The sequence below is a fragment of the Vanacampus margaritifer genome, chromosome 7 (genome assembly GCF_051991255.1).
Source record: "Vanacampus margaritifer isolate UIUO_Vmar chromosome 7, RoL_Vmar_1.0, whole genome shotgun sequence".
In the NCBI taxonomy this organism is placed as follows: Eukaryota; Metazoa; Chordata; class Actinopteri; order Syngnathiformes; family Syngnathidae; genus Vanacampus; species Vanacampus margaritifer.
In genome coordinates this window covers 15,691,378-15,709,103 of record NC_135438.1, presented here as the reverse complement: position 1 = coordinate 15,709,103, position 17,726 = coordinate 15,691,378, and the positions used below count along the sequence as shown (strand labels likewise).

Here is a 17,726-nt window from a genome sequence, read left to right as displayed (position 1 = left end):
TTGCTCATCTATAGATTGAAGTAAAATCATTGTCAATCAAATCATTTTGAATAAAAAAGCGTTCTTAATCGAAAATCGATTCTGAATCGAATCGCAGCCCCAAAAATCTGAATCAAATCGTGAGACAATCAAAGATTCCCACCTCTACTGACTATGGAGAATTGGAGTGCATATTGCAAGTGTCTGAAAACATATTTGAGATTGTAACTTGTAAGGTGTGATTGGTTTGCGCCGAGTACAGCCATGGACGGGCGCTACTGGATAGGTAAGCAGGGAGCGTCCTCATGTACTTTCTTTATTAAAAGGACACCAAAAAAAATAGAAGAAGGAGTTCTTGGTTATCTCGCGTCACGATAAAGTGTACAGTTTGGTACACGACCGTTTAAGTCCACGGCAAAAAAAAAAAAAAAACTCTGAAAGGCAAAACGAAAAAGTGACCCATTGGCACGCCAAAAGAAAGAGGCGTCACCATGTGGCGCGGTGCTATACTATGGATTGTTACAAGATGTGACGCTAGTTGTGCTACTTCTGCTTTTATTGACAGATTACGCAAACTTCAGTGAGGCTGGGTGCTTGCTGCCACACTTTACATCAATCTCGCCCATGTATTTGAACAGGAAATACATGAATTCACCATTTATTATTATTATTTTTACTATTAAATAATTACAAACAAAATTACCGGTAAATATAAAGCACAGAAAAAATAACAAAAAAAAAATGTTCTTGCCCCTTTACCTTTTTTTTTTTTCATTAAACTTAAACTTGGGGTGCTGAAAGGCAAGCCACCAGGCTTCCCGTTCTGTCTCCCTCTGTTGGTCGTTGTTTTCATGTTTCTTGGACTTTTCTCTTTAGTATAAAATCATATGAATCTGAAATTTTAAACTTTTATCATTCGTTTTTTTTTTTGTCTAATCGCAATTTTTCTCATCTTTTATGACCGCCCCATCTAATTGAGTCTGTCTGTTCAATTTGGTTCAGAGGAGCAGACGTTTTTCAGGGGTTTATTTAACCAAATCTAATCAACACTTGAACTACCAAATGTGATTTAAAAGTTGGATTACCACTGAGTACTTAAAATAAATTAGATTAACATATATTTTGTTTTACAAATTGTAAAGACTAGAGTCTTCGTGGACATTGGACACACACACAGAATTTCTCTAAATTTCCTGTTCTTGGAAAGCTGCAGACAGAGAACTTGGTTGCAGCCCGTTGTCGCCCGCTGGAGCGCACTGCGCATGTCCGCTTTGCAGGCAGGCGAGGCGCAGCTGGTGTCGAGTGACGCGATTGGTCCGCTCGGGAATGACGCAGTTTGGTGGCAGCGAGGGCGGGGCGGGGGGAGCCGAGCACCAGTGTTGGTTGGAAAAGAGGAGGAAGCAGCGAGGATGGCGGAGTCACACCTCTGAAGGTAAAACACTTACGTTATATTATCCGATTTAAACCTGACATTTCACGCACATTTCGCCATGTCACGCAAGTCCAGAGGTTGTACCCTGAATAGGCTTTTGCTAGAAAGCACGTTACGCCCGAGTGTCATTTCACTGTAACCAGTACAAACGCACTCTTTTGTTCAGCTTCGGAATGGCCGCTGTTTTAGGAGTGTTTTCTTTTCTCCCCCCCCCCCCACCTTTGGCTAACATTCAACACCGCTAGGATGCTGTAGTAAAGATGAGTCCGCGCCCTCTTTGTCGTCATTGACTCTTGCGCCAAGATGTCGCTTGCTTCCGTGGCTCTTCGTGGTGGGTGTCTACCGACCGACCGATGGCCCTCAGCTGGCCTCAGCGGAGGCTTCGCTTCTCGGTCCAAGTCGTGGCTGACGAGCGGGTTCGCGTCAGCCAGCCCGCTCTGCTTGCTCGGGCCTGCGTAACGCTAGCTCCGTTCGAGAGCACGATTATGGCTCGTAGGCAGCGGCAAACGCAAGACGTTCGCCACCTCACCAAATAGATGGAAGAACGCGAGCTTGTTGAGAAGCATCGAACTGCAGCGGCGTGTTTTGGACTTGTTACATGTCTTGGAATTCAGTTAGCTCGAGAGGCTAACCTGCTCGCTCGCTGACGTTAGCAAGTTAGCAGTCTGCAACACTGACGTTTGCTATTGACGTTTAGCTCTCTTGCTTTTATTTCCTGTATTCTTGTCAGTCACACATCCCAGTAGCTTTCCTCAGTATGGGGTTCAAAAATGTTTTGTTTATGAACACGTCGTTCCTCAATCCAAGCAGTCAAAAAACTGTTTGTCGGGATGTTTCACAACAGTCGGTTAGGTTACCTCAAACCCACGTAACCCAAATAATGACGTCAAATTGTGTCAATCATGAGACAACGTACACTGAACATTGGATTGCATACACGAGAACTAATCTCAAAAGGTGTCATGACATGCATGACTTGTTATTGATGTGTCGTTAATCTGATTCCCAGGATTTGTCATTAGCACAACAGCCGTCCAGAGTTGGAACTGTCGTCGAATCAACTAGTTAAATGGTTTGTCTTGATTAGCAACGCATGGAATTATTTGAATTTTCTCACCCAGTACACTTTTGCTTTATTTGACTAAAACGCCAACCATCCAGTAAGTTTATGGCATGCTGCCATATTTGATCAACACGTAATACTGTACAGTAAATCTATAAGTGATGAAGTTAGGTTATCGTAGATAAATACATTAAAACACATTAGTGACCTAATGTTGTTGTTTTATAGATTTCATGTATTTAACTGAATGTTTCACTGAGAATGCCATTAGCACCCAAGTTAAACAGAACAGCAGCATAATAATGCAAATGTTCAAGTTAAACAGAATAACATAAATAAATGGCTGGTTTAAACCTAATAACATCATAATTATATAAATGTCTAAATGGTAAGAAACACTGATTAATATAGCAGCCATTTGTGGAATTTTCTAAATTAAATACAATACAATGGAATGAACACAAGCCCTGTAAAATTCATTTACATTACATTTCTGGAAGAAAAAAACTATTGATTACTAAAGTGTATGATCAGTTATGATGCCCACAATGCTCTTCTCATGAAATCTTCTTTTTAAGCGTGTGAGAGACACGGTTTGAAACGTCACATTAGTTTTGACATGTCGACTTTGAGGATAAACACAGAATTTTATCGCGTACAGGCTTATTATTGGATATTTTTCACTGAAACTTGTCAACCAATTGGAGAAGGCGTTCCCCAAGCATCAGATGAAATGGAAGGATCAATTAGATATGTTGAGAAATAACAAAAGAAGTTGTACTGTTTTACTCGAATGTCGAGATGTTCTTTTGACCAGATTTTCCTTACGTGGTCATTTTTCTGTGACCCCCCCCAAAAAACTAAATTTCTCAGGAATGCATCATCTGAGTTTCAAAATTCTTGGTGCTTTGTACTCTGGTTGCAGCGGTCAGTCAACCACCCTTACTCTAGTCATTTCTGGGAAATCTTGTCACATTGTTACTAGTACTTCTACAGAATGTGTCCGTCCCCTTTAAGTTTTCTTCTTCTTTTTTTTAAACGAGGTCCTGCAAGCTTCGCCGATTTGGAAGTGCACATTTGAAACTAACTTGAAACAAAGCTCGCTGTTTTTTTTAAATGCAACGTTCTGTGCTGATGGTAAAGAAGACAGTCTAGTAAAAAAAAAAAAAAAAAAAACTGGAAATACGTGCATACTTTGGACATTGGACTGTCAAATTGTGATGTCAGCATATTATGTGAGGTGTTTGTGCACCTCGTTCTAGACCTGATTTCAACCAGCATCAAAAGGATTAAATAACACTTGCGTTTTTCGCCTTTTTTCCCTTAGTAACACTTTATTTATTTTTTGCAAAGTGAGGAGTAATGTGAGTCTGCACCAGAAGTTAGAGCTAAGTAAGCACACTCTGGCTCTGTTCAAGTTCTTTTGACCAGTGTTATTTCTGTCTTATTGCTACTTGGAGATAATTGCCCTGAGCCCTGTGAATTGAGAAGTGTTGGGTCCTCTGAGTGCCACCACTGCTTTTATTTGGGTAGACTTCTACTGCCCGTTTTCTTGCTTACCCCTTTGCTTGATAGGACTCTTAGCTGGAGTCAGAATTGACCAGCTTCTTGTGAGCAGGGTACTTTTTATTTGGATATTCCATGACGATGCCTTTATTTTAGTGAGGTTAATACACGGTCATAGCCAAGAATGCAGTTGCACATAATACTAATATTAATCAGGGCAGTGTTTCCACTAGGGGTGTGAATTGCGTAGTAACTGGCAATTTGATCCGTATCACGATTCATAGGTCACGATTCGATGCCGATTAATCTCGATACAAATCTATAAATTGATTATTGCAATTTTTTTTAAACTCAAATGTAGAAAATACTAATCAGTAAACTTGTACGTGTACACTGTAAGATTTGTACGAAAATGTATCTGAAACTTTATGCTTATAACTGAGCCACTGTATTTAACAAACAGGATGCAGTCTGTTTCATGTTTGAACATCCCTGAAATAAAATATTAAGGCTTAATGTTCCATTAATAGAACATTCTTCCATGCTTAAAGTGTGAACCCTAACCCTAAGTAAGACGTTTTGTTGAATATTTCCATCAAAAATGTATGTTTAAAAATCGATTCGGCCGCATATTGAATCGTTTCGAGAATTGCGCACTACAAGATCGCGATATATTGCCAAATCGATTTTTTAAACAACCCTAATTTCCACCAGAAAACTTAGTTTAAGAGAAGCCCACTGGCAGCCCACCACGTTTTTCTAAAAAACATTTAAAGTTGTCAGGGATTTTTTATTATATATTTACATTGATTAACAATACTTAGTTAAACATAGTCTTACAAAAAGGCACAATCTTGAAATACTGTTTTAACAATTAACAGACACAAAAAAGTAAGGCTTTTATTTTCCCCTTAAAGCGTTATTATAAATGTTATCGAAGAAACCTGAAGTTTCCGACGCTGTGAAAGTGAATGCACGATTTTGCTTGCGTATCATGATTAGCAACTAGCAAGTGTGTAGCGTATGTTACTCTGGTTATTCTGTTTTCCCCCGAGTGTCCTTTAAGCTGTTTAATGACATTCCAGTTGGAGTTAATTGTAAAACTAAACACACAACAATAAGAATAACACCTATATATATATATATATATATATATATATATATATATATATACGCAAAACATGCTTCGTTTTTAAAACACACTCTAACCATAATACCATAATAGTACAGCAGTTGTAAACAAATCAGAATGTTTTTTTTTTTTTTATTGGCACACAACATCTATGCAATAACCTTGTATACTTCATGAAATTTGCTGATAAGGTCATACTATGGACTTGTCATTCAAAGCAGAGTAAATCTTAATAACAAAAGTTAGGAATGGGGGACGGTTTTAGGCTTTATATTATATATATATTCTTTATATATATATATAGTGCATTATGTAGCCATGTCATTTAATACTAACATCTATAAATTGCTTTTCTATTTTATTTTTCCAAACATGCTGTCATTCATTTCTTCATCCTTCTTCAGAAATCTGATCTGATTTAGTCACCTGAACTTCCTTTTTACAATTTCTTTCCTTAAAAGCTGCTTTTTATTATAAGGATGCAGCCCAGGGTTGGTTGATGCCCCCCCCACACACACACACAAGTAAAAAGGGCATTGGGTAGAACAAGAGGAACATTTAAAAAAGAACCTAGTAATTTGCACAACTTGTCTCACTTATTAAAAGCATGAATCTAATAGTAATGTGTAGTCGTGTATGCGGTGTGTATTGTCAAATCATGTTCTCATGCAGGGACACGGAACGTGCAACCATAAAAGGAAGTTTCTTGCTCAGTTTGGACTAGATGACAATGGGGGGGGGGGGGGGATCTGGCATTTCTCATTTTACGTTCATAATTCTTTTACACACAGACACGCCTGTAAACAGATCACAGCGCGCATTTGTGATTTCATGTTTGATTTCAGGAAGGGTCTGTCAAACTTTGTAAGGAGTGCTGTGATTTTCCCGAAAGGTCATATGACCTCTTGTTGTGGGGGGGCTCTACTGTTATGCTTTGAAGGCCACTTCTAAAGATGAGTCTCAGCAGTGCTAACCTTTTCACTCCGTTCTGATGTTCACTCAAACATGTCTCTCTCTGCTGTGACTTAGCATGTTCCCAACCAGCTTTATACATTCGGTGAGACTAAACAGACAAACGCCGCCATTTTATGTTAAAGATTTAAAGACATAAGTCATAAATAGCGCATGTTTCTCTGTGGTACTGACAATTAGCAATAGCTAAATCGCAAAATATAAATGGAGGTGGGGCTGGAGGCATCTGTAATGTCAACACTATGGCCGTGTTTATTTAGTGGCAGAAAGTTGGTGTGAGTTTTGTTGCATTTGATTCAACAGATTTGCTTTGACTGGTGTAACTTCCAGTTGTTGACTTATTGGTACTTACAGGTACTTCACCAAACCTGTTTTGAAGGCTTTTTTTGTTTCATTCATACATGTAATAACAAATTCATGTCCAAATACAGAAATCAACCTTAAGTCACTACATTTATGACATGCGAAGTTGGGACTTACTTGGCATAAACTTGAGACTATTTGACTTAAACTTTGTGACTTGACAAGTCGTTTTTAATCGTTAATTATATCATAGCTAGTGTGCCTTTTTTTTTTAATGAAATTTTTTTTTTTGGGTATTATGCGTATCACCAATCTGGCAACCCTGGAAACAGCGACCACCAGTATGCCCCGGCCACAGACAAGGGCTGAGGTTGAAAAGGATTTGAAGATCATTGTATTCTGTTTTGATTTACATTTAATGCAATGTTCCAACTTCATTGAAATTGGGGGGTTTGTATGTTTTGTTGCACCGCATGTGTACTGCGTATCCATAATGAATTTGTCTGACTCTGTTGTTTTCTTTGCTGTCAGACAACTTTCGTGGTTTAGTTTTCTGTTGCGCTGCACACCAGCTTGGAGACTTTTACTACTACTTTTGTACTACTACTACTGTAGTCTGTATTCTCAAAGACAATTCGAACAATATAAACCGTCAATAATCCATAAACCGTCTCATGCCTTAACTTGAACTGTTGACCAGAGAAAGCTCAAAATCACTGTAAATTGTTATATTAAAAACTGTTAACATGTAAAAATGTTTTTTTCCTCAACAGAGGGATTACCAAGACCTTGATGACCCTTTGAGCCTGAAAGAATTCCACAAGTTTGACCTAAAAGTCCTGCGATTGTATGCAGCCTCAACGCTTAAGCATGTGGCCCACGGATGCCGCAGTCCAGATTCTTCAACGGATTTTTTACTCACTGGCATTTTAACAAAGGAACAACATTTGTTGCAAAATCTTCTTTCCCTGAGGAGAATCAGACGTGTGTGGTCCTGCGCAATGATGTTTTCTTTACAAGGCTGCTCAACTGTCCGCATCCCTTTTTTCCCTAAGTAAGTAACCTGACAAGAAACTCATGAGCAACTCTGTGGGACGCCCGATAACGTCGACATGAGTAGTACTTTAGGCAAAGAAAAAGATTCAAAAGAAAAGGACCCTAAGAGCGGTTCAGGAGGCAAAGAAAGGGAAAAGGAGGGCAAGGCTCTGGGAGGCCTAGGTAAGGATGGGGGCAAAGAAGCCAAGACCAAAGGGAAAGAAACCAAAGAAGGTAAGAAGGACACCAGCAGCTCAACACCGGGTGTTGCCTTCTCAGTTGACAATACGATAAAGCGGCCAAACCCAGCAGCAGGTACACGCAAGAAGTCTAGCAACGCCGAAGTGATTAAGGAGCTTAACAAGTGCCGGGAGGAAAATTCCATGAGACTGGATCTCTCCAAACGGTCTATTCACATGTTGCCCACCTCCATCAAGGAGCTGACACAGCTGGCTGAACTCTACCTATACAGCAACAAACTGCAGAGCCTGCCACCCGAAGTGGGTTGCCTCTCCGGCCTGCTCACATTGGCCTTGAGCGAGAACTCCTTGACCAGCTTGCCCGACTCACTGGACTCCCTTAAGAAGCTTCGCATGCTTGATCTCCGGCACAACAAGCTGAGGGAGATCCCGCCGGTGGTCTACCGACTGACATCGCTGGCTACGCTCTACCTACGCTTCAACCGCATCACCGCGGTGGAGAAAGACATCCGGAACCTTTCCAAGCTCACGATGCTCAGCATCCGGGAGAACAAGATCAAGCAGCTTCCCGCAGAAATAGGTGGGTCAAACGTGTGTGTACCACCTACTATATTTTTTAGATCAACTCACCTTGTTATGGACTGCTGCTGTGTTTAAAGTAGCACTAAGGAACTTTTCAACTTTAATGAAATACTTTCAGAACTCTGATTAAAACATTGACTTAAAACTACTTGAATGGTACCTTTGCCATGGCCTGAGAAGGTCTGTATCATTTTTACTGGTACTAAGCAACTTGGATGGTAGGAACACCGCCACACAAAAAACTACAAACTGCTTTATGGCATACGTTACTTTCTTGGGTTTCCCCTTTCCCCATTTGTTACAAAGACGGAAGTCAATTTGAATGTGGACGCACGATTACTGCTTTCATGGCAGAACCTGCGAAACAATTGAAAGGTTTTGTCCTAGGAGGCAAAAAAGAAAAAGGGAAGCTACCCTTGGTCCGCCTTTCACTCGCTGGCGTGAGCTAAAAAAAAATGACGCAATGCTCTTGTCCTCATGGGAAATGTGGTCTTCCTTCTGGCATAACATTTAATGTTTTTCCGATAGTTTTTGGGCCCCCAATACCGATTCCAATACCCAGCTTTGCAGTATCGGCCGATGCCGATAACGTACCGATACCTAAGTTGTTTTTTTTCTCAACATGAAAAAGCTGTCTTGCCATTGGTTTAGAGCATTCAAGGGCCAATAGGATATCGTAGCTTGGCATGCAGTGAACATGTTACACATCAGTGAATGTCGTGCATGAGCAAGACACAAGATGCTGCATCCAAAGTCCTATATTAGCATCAAAATGAATGGTATCGGCATGTTACTTGTTAGTACTCACCGATACCACTGTTTTAATGCAGTATCGGGGCCTCTGCCGATACCAGTATCGGTATCAGAACAACACTAATAACATTACCGCTTTTGTCCATATGATGCCATAATCAACGTAAACTGAATGTTCCTTAGTGTTGCTTTAACCATTTAGCTCTTTTTTTTTTTTTTAAGAATGCTGTTGAATTTGTCTTAAAAAAAACATGGCAGATGTTCTTTATATGGTTTTCCAGGGGAACTTCGCATCCTCATTACTCTGGATGTTGCCCATAATCAGCTGGAGCACTTACCGAAGGAGATTGGGAATTGCACACAAATAACCAACCTAGATTTGCAGCACAATGAGCTCTTAGACCTCCCGGAGACTATAGGTATGCCCTTTCCACTCTGCTTTTTAATCAGCATTAAAACATGTGTACTGTTGATTGGAAATGATTGTGCTAATCTTACGTTTCAGGAAATCTCGCCAGTATAAACCGCTTGGGTCTGAGATATAATAGATTGTCGGCCATCCCCAGATCTTTAGCCAAATGTCGAGAATTGGAAGAGCTGAATCTTGAAAACAATAACATTTCAGTGTTACCAGAGGTAAGGAAAAACTGTAATTTGGTCAACAAAAATGCATGTTGCTCCAAATGTTGAGTAAAAAAAAAAAAAGTATTCAAAATATTTTCAGATAGAAATTTGGCTAGTCTTCGGCTGAAAAATGTGTCATGATATAATTTTTCATATCAGTTGATATTGATAATTTATGGTCTTTAAACTTATTTATACTAATTTAATCATCTCATTAAATTGTCGCCCATCCCTAGATAGAAATCACTAAAGCCACAACATTTGGACATGCATGCTTTCTGTTGGACAGTGACGCTATAAAAAGGCAATACTGTAATTCGTTCGCTGAAACACGCAAGAAGTGTTTCAAAGTACGTCCAGTTGAAATGAAAGCTGCCTTTGTTTCCTCCAGTTTCTTTCTGATTCTATTAAGCTTCTGCTGTTCCTCTGTTTATGATTCGTCAGGGTCTCCTGTCAAGTTTGGTCAACCTGACCAGCCTGACACTAGCAAGGAACTGCTTCCAGTCGTACCCTGTGGGTGGACCATCCCAGTTCTCAACTATCTACTCGCTCAACATGGAGCACAACCGCATAAACAAGATCCCCTTTGGAATCTTCATCAAGGCCAAAGTTTTAAGCAAGCTTAACATGAAGGTACATGTTTTGTCTGGGAGACATTTTCTTTCCCTTCAATTACCTTCAGCATGTCTATTTTAATGTGCCCATAGTGCCTGACGTCTTTTTCTGTTTTATAGATGTAATAGATAGCTAATATCTGCTCCAAAGTTATTCTGCTTTAGAAAGTTGTAAAACATAAAATATTCAGTTGGATGTTCTTGAATAAAAAGAGAGAGAGAGAAAAAACTCACACTCATAGAGATCATTTTGATATATTCAATTCATAAATTGTGTGAATCTAGTGGAAAGTCCCCCATCTTGTTTTTTCAGTATTTTGTGCAATTTGACTGCATGTTAAAACAGAGTTACTGTTCTGTCTCCCGTCAAAAAAGTTTATGTAATAACACTTTATTAATCACAACTACATCTAAAGATGTGCCTACTAACTGAATGTATTCTTGACTCTAATATTCTTCTAAGAAGGGTGAGAGGTTCCTAATTTAATCCTCATGTGAAATGTTGTATCAACATAATGTAACACATGTACATGCAGGGTCTTAATGTTGTTTTTTTCTGTAATAGTTTCTAATTGTCTCACATTGTTCCCAACCTGTGTAAACGGTAATTCTACTGAAATCTGAATTGGCATTTTGGGGTGACATTGTGTACAGACCCGTCAGCACCGGGTGCTATTTGAATTGAAGTCTGTAAGAAATGATTCTGGCGCCCGCTAACACGGTTCCTTAAGTGCTCAGCAGCTTGAATAGTATGATTCTTGTATTGACCCTCTGACTTGTCTCCTAACTTGTAAATGCATGCCATTGTCTTCCTCAGGACAACCAGTTAACATCTCTACCGTTGGACTTCGGCACATGGGCCAGCATGGTGGAGCTTAACCTGGCCACCAATCAACTGACGAAGATATCAGAGGATGTCTGCGGCCTGGTGTCTCTAGAGGTGAGCCAGAGCTGCAGCTGGTCATTACAATTAACTAGTGGTAGAAGGCTCCATGTCTTTAAACCTGCTTGTGGCCTATTGGACACTGAATGATTTGAATGAGATGTGTTAAACATATCAGGTAAGTATGAAGGAAAAGGCAAGATTGGACCAATAGTTGTGTAGTAAGTTCCACTAGGCCACACAATATTGTATGAGATTGTGATTTGATTTTATTATTTTAAACTAGAGGTGTCAATCGATAATTTTTTTTAATCGTATTTAATCGCATGACTTCAATAATTAACTGATGATTAATCGTACCTTTTTAAAAAAAAATATCTCAATTTATATCTAAATTCACAATAAAATGTACAATTCTTTTTTCTTTTTTTTATAAATATGGTTGCATTTTTTAGTCATTGATACAATAATTTAATAACAATTCAATTATTTATTTTTAAATATGTACTGTAAAAAAACGAGTGTGACTGGTTTGTGTCGGTCATTTTTCTGTCACTACATGGCATAATTGCATTAATAAGACAATGTTGACAGCTCAGTGCATTTTTCTTTTCATATTAAGAGTTGATTTATTTTTAACATGAAGTAACTTGTAAAATTATGCACATTTTTAAAACTGTAAAATACAACCTGACCCCAGTCCCCACAAATATATGCATTGTTATTTAATTTACTACTGGTAAATTGTGTTGCAGTGTATTCCTTTGCACAACGTTGAATGCTTTTATTTTGTTAAGTTTAATACGGATGCGCATTGTAAATAAATGACACAACTTTACTACAAAGGAACCAGAAATGATCGACGTGTTCTTTCCCTATTAAGAGCAATCTAGTTTTAAACAATAAGTGACTTGCGGACTTCTGCACATTTTATAATTGGAAAATACAACTTGACGCCAGTCCCCACAAATGTTTGCAGTATAATTTAATTTGTTATTGCTAAATTGTGTTATAGTGACGTTGATTGCTTTTATTTTGTTAAGTTCTCAGATGCGCTGTGATGTTGCTCTACTGCAAGCGAACACATTGACACTTTCACTTGAACCTCTACAAGCTAATTTGTGGAGTTGCTGGGTAAAACATGCTTCACATCTAAAGATCAAGTGGCTTGTGGTCACTCCAAGTAACAAGACGGCGTCCATTCGGCTCTTGGCTCTCACAGAGGTGAGAGCCCATGGACACCTCTTGGAGAGAGAACTGGAGCAACGGTTAGCTCGTTGCTAACGGCTAACCGAGTGCGTTCTTTCAAAGCACGGAACGGGTGGAAGTGCTGCACAGCCTAAATGACTCCACGCTAACACTCTGCCCTTTAAACATTGTGTTTTTGAGCTCTGGTGCATTTTTCATGGGTAGTTTTGACGTGGCCGTCTCTGCTGCGTCGTGACTGGAATTCCCTTCGTTGAGGCTTTTCCAAATAAGGGGCGGTCGTTAATCGAGCGTTAAAAAAATTAGTGCCGTTAAAGGCACTTTAAGTTAACGAGAAATTAACGCGATAATTTTGACACCCATATTTTAAACCCTACGATAGATATTGCGAAGTATGAAAAAATACAGGAAAACAAAAAACATAGAGGTGTAAAAGCCAGTACACTTGTTCTCACTCTGGTTTATTGGTTTACATTGGCTTCAGTAGAAAATAAACTATTCTCAATGCAGCGCAGAGACAGCATGCTGAGTCATTTGTGTGAAGTCTACCTGTATTTAAAAGTATTGATAAGGTTCCTGCCAGACTTCAAGTTAGTTATTTATTTTCATGCCAACAGTACATTCATTAGTATTTTTTTTTAAACTAGTTAGTTCGACACACTACCAAGATACCTTTGAAATTAGATGAGATCATGTTGAGTTAATTTGCCTCCTGCGATGTGACCATTGCACATGTACAGTACATCACAATGCTCAAACAGTAAATTGCGCAGCTCTTAACTTCCACGTGTACATTGCATTTGACACCTCATTTTTTGGGTCTTTGTTTGCAGGTGTTAATTTTGTCCAATAATCTTCTGAAGAAGTTACCGCATGGTATCGGCAGTTTGAGAAAGCTTCGGGAGCTTGACTTGGAGGAAAACAAGTTGGAATGTCTCCCCAATGAAATAGCATACCTCAAGGATTTACAGGCAAGTTGTTGTTGGTTCTGTTTGAGTAGCATCAAAACTTTTTTTTAGATATTCAAATGAAGTATTTTCTGTTTTGTAACTTGTGTTGCCCTCTAAATTCATTAGAAATTGGTGTTGACAAATAACCAGCTGACAACATTACCCAGAGGCATTGGCCACCTCACCAACTTGACTCATCTGGGTTTGGGAGAGAACCTGCTGCAACATCTCCCCGAGGAGATCGGTAAATACTTTGTTTTCCTACTGGTGTTTACTCATTGTCGCTCCACCCAACTTATTATTCAAATGAGGGTGCGACAACAAGTCATGGTGACAGTGGACAAGATAGTCATCCATTGCTGGAGCTCTGCATGCAAGTTGGCAAGACTTCCTTGTTCGCCGACCATTGGAAGGCAGTTTGCAACGGCGGAGCCCAACCCAAGACACATTGGGACCGCCCCCTCATTTGAATAATATTTCAACCAGACAGCCAGCGTCTGCAGCATGAAATAAATGTGAGAGCAGAGCGTTTTTATTTATTTATTTATTGATATTTCATTATATTTATACATTTATTTTGACATTTATTTTTATTTTTGTTTTTTTATTCTCGTTTATTATTTTTGTATTTATTTTGACATTTATTTTTATTTTTTTATTCTCGTTTTTTATTTTTTGTATTTATTTTTACTTTTTAAATTTTATTTATTTAGGGATATATCTATATTTTGTTGTATTTATTTTCATTTATATTATTTTTTTGTATTTAATTTTTGAATTATGATTTTTATATCCGTTTTTATTTTCACTTGTAGTCATTTATTTATTTAGTCATTTATTTATTTTTTAATTTAGGCAGTTTTGGTCCTCCATAGACCAGGCTTGTGTTTTGATGTTGTTGTGAATTTATGTGTTTACAAGTTTTGTGAGTACCACCACTCAAAAGAAAAGATTGTTATTAAAGGATCGTGTACACTTTTTATAAGCCATCTCTTCTAAGGGGAATGTAACTTGTAGTTCTAAAGGAAATTGAAAAGCAGACAAAATCATTTTTCAATTGTTATTTTGTAATACAATGAACATGTTGTTTTTTTGTGTGTGGTCTTAACAGAATCACAAAAGAACTCAAATGTGCTTGTACATAATCTGTAAGTAGCAACGTGACTGGATTTTCTAAAAATGAAAATGTCTAAATGCCTAGTGTGGTTGGAATGGCCGTGCCAGCCTGAACACAACACACCAATAATTTTGAAAATCATGCGGCATAGAACCATTAAAGCCAATCGGTTAATTTCTCAACGCATCACGTGAAACCACCTGATGACATCACCTGATCATATATGATCTTCTTAATTACATCATATATGATGTATTTTTTCTCTTTGTGTTGTGGCGCTTGAGATTGACTAGGAATTACAACAACAACAAAAAGCATCACTAAATAATTTCGCGACAAGTGTATAATACAATAATGTATACTGTGTGTGTGTACATTTTTCCTAAATGTTAGTATCATATGATAATAATGTTTTGCTGTCTCGTTCGGAACCTGGCATGATCTTAAGTAGTCAGAGGACAGTGAAAGTGCTTGTGGAACCAGAAACAGGGCACTGATTATGCTTGTGTAACTTGGACAATGCAAAAAAAAAAAAAAGGGTGGGGGGGGTTTATTTATTTGTACGTATCAGTGGGGGCGTAATGATTCATAAAATCCACGGTCCAGTTTATATCAAATTTTTGTGGAAACAATTTTTGGTTCAATTTGTTGTATGTTGAGTGTTAGGTCAGGTGCAGGCTAGCAATGACATCTTGTATCATTAGGTTATAAATGAAAGAACAAGACTTTTGGACATTTGACACAATGTGACGATATAAGGTGAGATTCTGGCTACACAAAAGAAGACATTACTAGTTGCAACATGCAATTCATTTATATGGCAAAGCTATCTTTAACAAATGCTTAAAACATGTAGGAGCGCGTCTGCTAAATGGAGCTTTTCATCTAACTTTATTCTGTGATGTCACGGGCAGTCAATCAGGGAAACCTGGAGGGCTGTCTGGAGCGTATATAGCCTATTTGACTCATCACCGTAAAGCTGTTTCAAAGGTGCGAGGTGTATACAAGTCTCCTTCGATGAGCCGACATGTTAATCATGTTGCAGTTGCACACAATGTAAGTCACACATGGTCATTGTGCTCCTCCTTCTTCCATAGGCACACTGGAGAACCTGGAGGAATTGTACCTCAACGACAACCCCAACCTGCACAGCCTGCCCTTTGAGCTGGCCCTGTGCAGCAAGCTGTCCATCATGAGCATCGAAAACTGTCCCCTCAGCCACCTGCCGCCCCAGATTGTGGCCGGCGGCCCCTCCTTCATCATCCAGTTCCTCAAGATGCAGGGACCTTACCGCGCCATGGTCTGAGGACACAGCCCACCCCCTCACGACCGCCCGCCCGCCCCATTCCGTGTATCATACACTGTAAAGAAGTCAGCCCCCCCCCCAGCGTCGGGGACGAAACGGAGGAGATGGACGCAAACGAGACTCTTTCTCAACACCGTCCTCGGGTAGACAAAAGGAGACGCATCGGAGACTCTGCATCGCGCCACTTGATTTTGGTCATTCTCGGACCCCCGGTCACTCGCGCTCATCTTCGCATTCCGAATCGTACAGGAGGAAAATATTCCCGTCTCTTTGCCAAAAGTGAAGATACAGTACATGAGTTTCTATATTGAGTAACTGTGAGCTAAGTGGCAAGTCTTTGAGTCCTATAAAGCGTGCGCCCATTGCCAATGTATTTACAGTAATTACAAGCATCTACTATGTGAGCAAGGATACAGCTATATGCAAAAACAAACAAAAGTCTTTGGATGGTCACATTTACTGCTGCTGCCATAATTTAAAGGTGTCATTTTTTCTTTTGACATCAACCTCGCTCTCTTCAGATGATGACTTGTGTTCATTTCTTTTTGACCACAGAGAACAAAGGTCTAATGATGGTGTGTTTATACTTTTTTTGTACTTTCTTTTTGTTCGGTTTTGTTTTTAACAATTTTTAAAATTCTTTTTTTTTTTTTTTTAAACTGTGCCTATGTTTAGAGTGATCCAGTGGTTCATTTCTAAACACTATTGTCCGTGAGAATACAAAGACATAAATTATTTCAAATTTTTCTTTTTATTACTGCTGTTTTCACTTTGGTGTTGCTGTTGAATGAATCAATTTCAGTGCTATCATCACTTATGAAATAGGGCAATTGGAGTTTTTTTTTTTTTTTAAGAAATAGCAGCAGTAGTTGTCAAATGTAAGGCTAGTAATGTATACATATGAGAAATACCAATCAAAAAAAAAAAGTAAGTTGAACTTTTTTTCAGTGTGGGTGGTGCCATGTGACTCCACCGCCATCTGTTGTCGTGTGATAAAAAGAAACAGGTGATGGGATAAATGAAAGGCGATGTTTTTATATAATGTATACAAATCCTGGTTGTTGCCTTGAGTGCAATTTTAGTTTTGTTTACTTGTTTGATATTCTCTTCAGTGTTGGGCTGCATAGCTGTCATCCACTTGATCATTGACCAACATATCAAACATTTTTCAAGGACTTCACTTGGCGAGTGTATCAGAGCCTCAAAAAAAAAAGGTTTGATAATAAAACATTGGAAGGTAATCCCTTGACACCTTTTATATTAATATCTTTAATTTGTCTCGTTAAAAAAAGAAAAAGTTCCCGTCTAATTTAATTTGTTTTTATTATGATATTTTGTCCCACACTGTCCCAGTAATGCTGCTGCTCTTATGCACTTTTTTGGAATAAAAACATTGGCACCCTCTGTTTAACACAAACGCAGTAGCCTCTCATCGGTTATTTTTCAATGGGGGCATTTTCTTTCCTTAAGATGTAATTGATCTGTAAGTTGATCTTGTAAGTTTGCATCACTTGGAAAGAATTGAGTTTTGCAGGCTTATAGTAAAAATTGACTTATTTTGGGGGGAGGATGTTTTATCCTGTCAATGTTAAAAGGAGTAAAAGTTTGCATATCCTGCTTCTTTCTTCATGGCAAGTGAAATGACTTGTTCTGCTCAGCGTGTTTATTTTATATCATTGAATGTTCTTTTTCTAAATATGTGTATTCACTTAGTATTATTTCAAGTGACTGTACATTAAAAAATGCCAACAATGGTAATCAAACCTAATAATTTTGTGCATGTGTTGCATTCTAGCACGACACAAAATTTCCCATAGCAGCCGTATATTGAATTGTGTGGTTGTACATTTTTCCCTTCTGCAGAATCATCCTCATGTGTTTTAGAGTCTGTAGTCTTGTTTCTTCCAAAGGTTCCCATATGATGCTGCTTCATTTGAATTGTTTATGAAAATAAGCACACATTTGAGGCATACTTTTCCAGGAAAAAAATGATGTTACACTCCAAATTTGGCCACATTCAGAGCGCTCGAATGCAAGTGTGTATCCTTGATGTGAAGACAATGTGAAAA

At 38.7% G+C, this 17,726-nt stretch overlaps 1 protein-coding gene across 1 annotated transcript; it reads left to right on the top strand.

Moving 5' to 3' along the window:
* The first annotated feature begins 1,342 nt into the window (after positions 1 to 1,342).
* shoc2 (SHOC2 leucine rich repeat scaffold protein) lies at positions 1,343 to 17,428 on the top strand. The gene is made up of 9 exons (XM_077571152.1): positions 1,343 to 1,411; positions 7,161 to 8,202; positions 9,239 to 9,376; positions 9,463 to 9,593; positions 10,026 to 10,214; positions 11,013 to 11,135; positions 13,118 to 13,255; positions 13,361 to 13,478; positions 15,449 to 17,428. Exons 2-9 carry the CDS (start codon positions 7,500 to 7,502, stop codon positions 15,655 to 15,657), a joined length of 1,749 nt encoding a protein of 582 aa, XP_077427278.1. The 5' UTR covers positions 1,343 to 1,411; positions 7,161 to 7,499; the 3' UTR covers positions 15,658 to 17,428.
* Positions 17,429 to 17,726: the final 298 nt, after the last annotated feature.

What these genes read in the sequence shown, in the direction of transcription:
- shoc2 (XM_077571152.1), top strand. Translation starts at nt 7,500, where the DNA reads ATGAGTAGTACTTTAGGCAAAGAAAAAGATTCAAAAGAAAAGGACCCT. An exon ending in ACATTTCAGTGTTACCAGAG is followed by an intron (nt 9,594 to 10,025) that starts GTAAGGAAAAAC and finishes ATGATTCGTCAG; the next exon opens with GGTCTCCTGTCAAGTTTGGT. An exon ending in TAAGCAAGCTTAACATGAAG is followed by an intron (nt 10,215 to 11,012) that starts GTACATGTTTTG and finishes TGTCTTCCTCAG; the next exon opens with GACAACCAGTTAACATCTCT.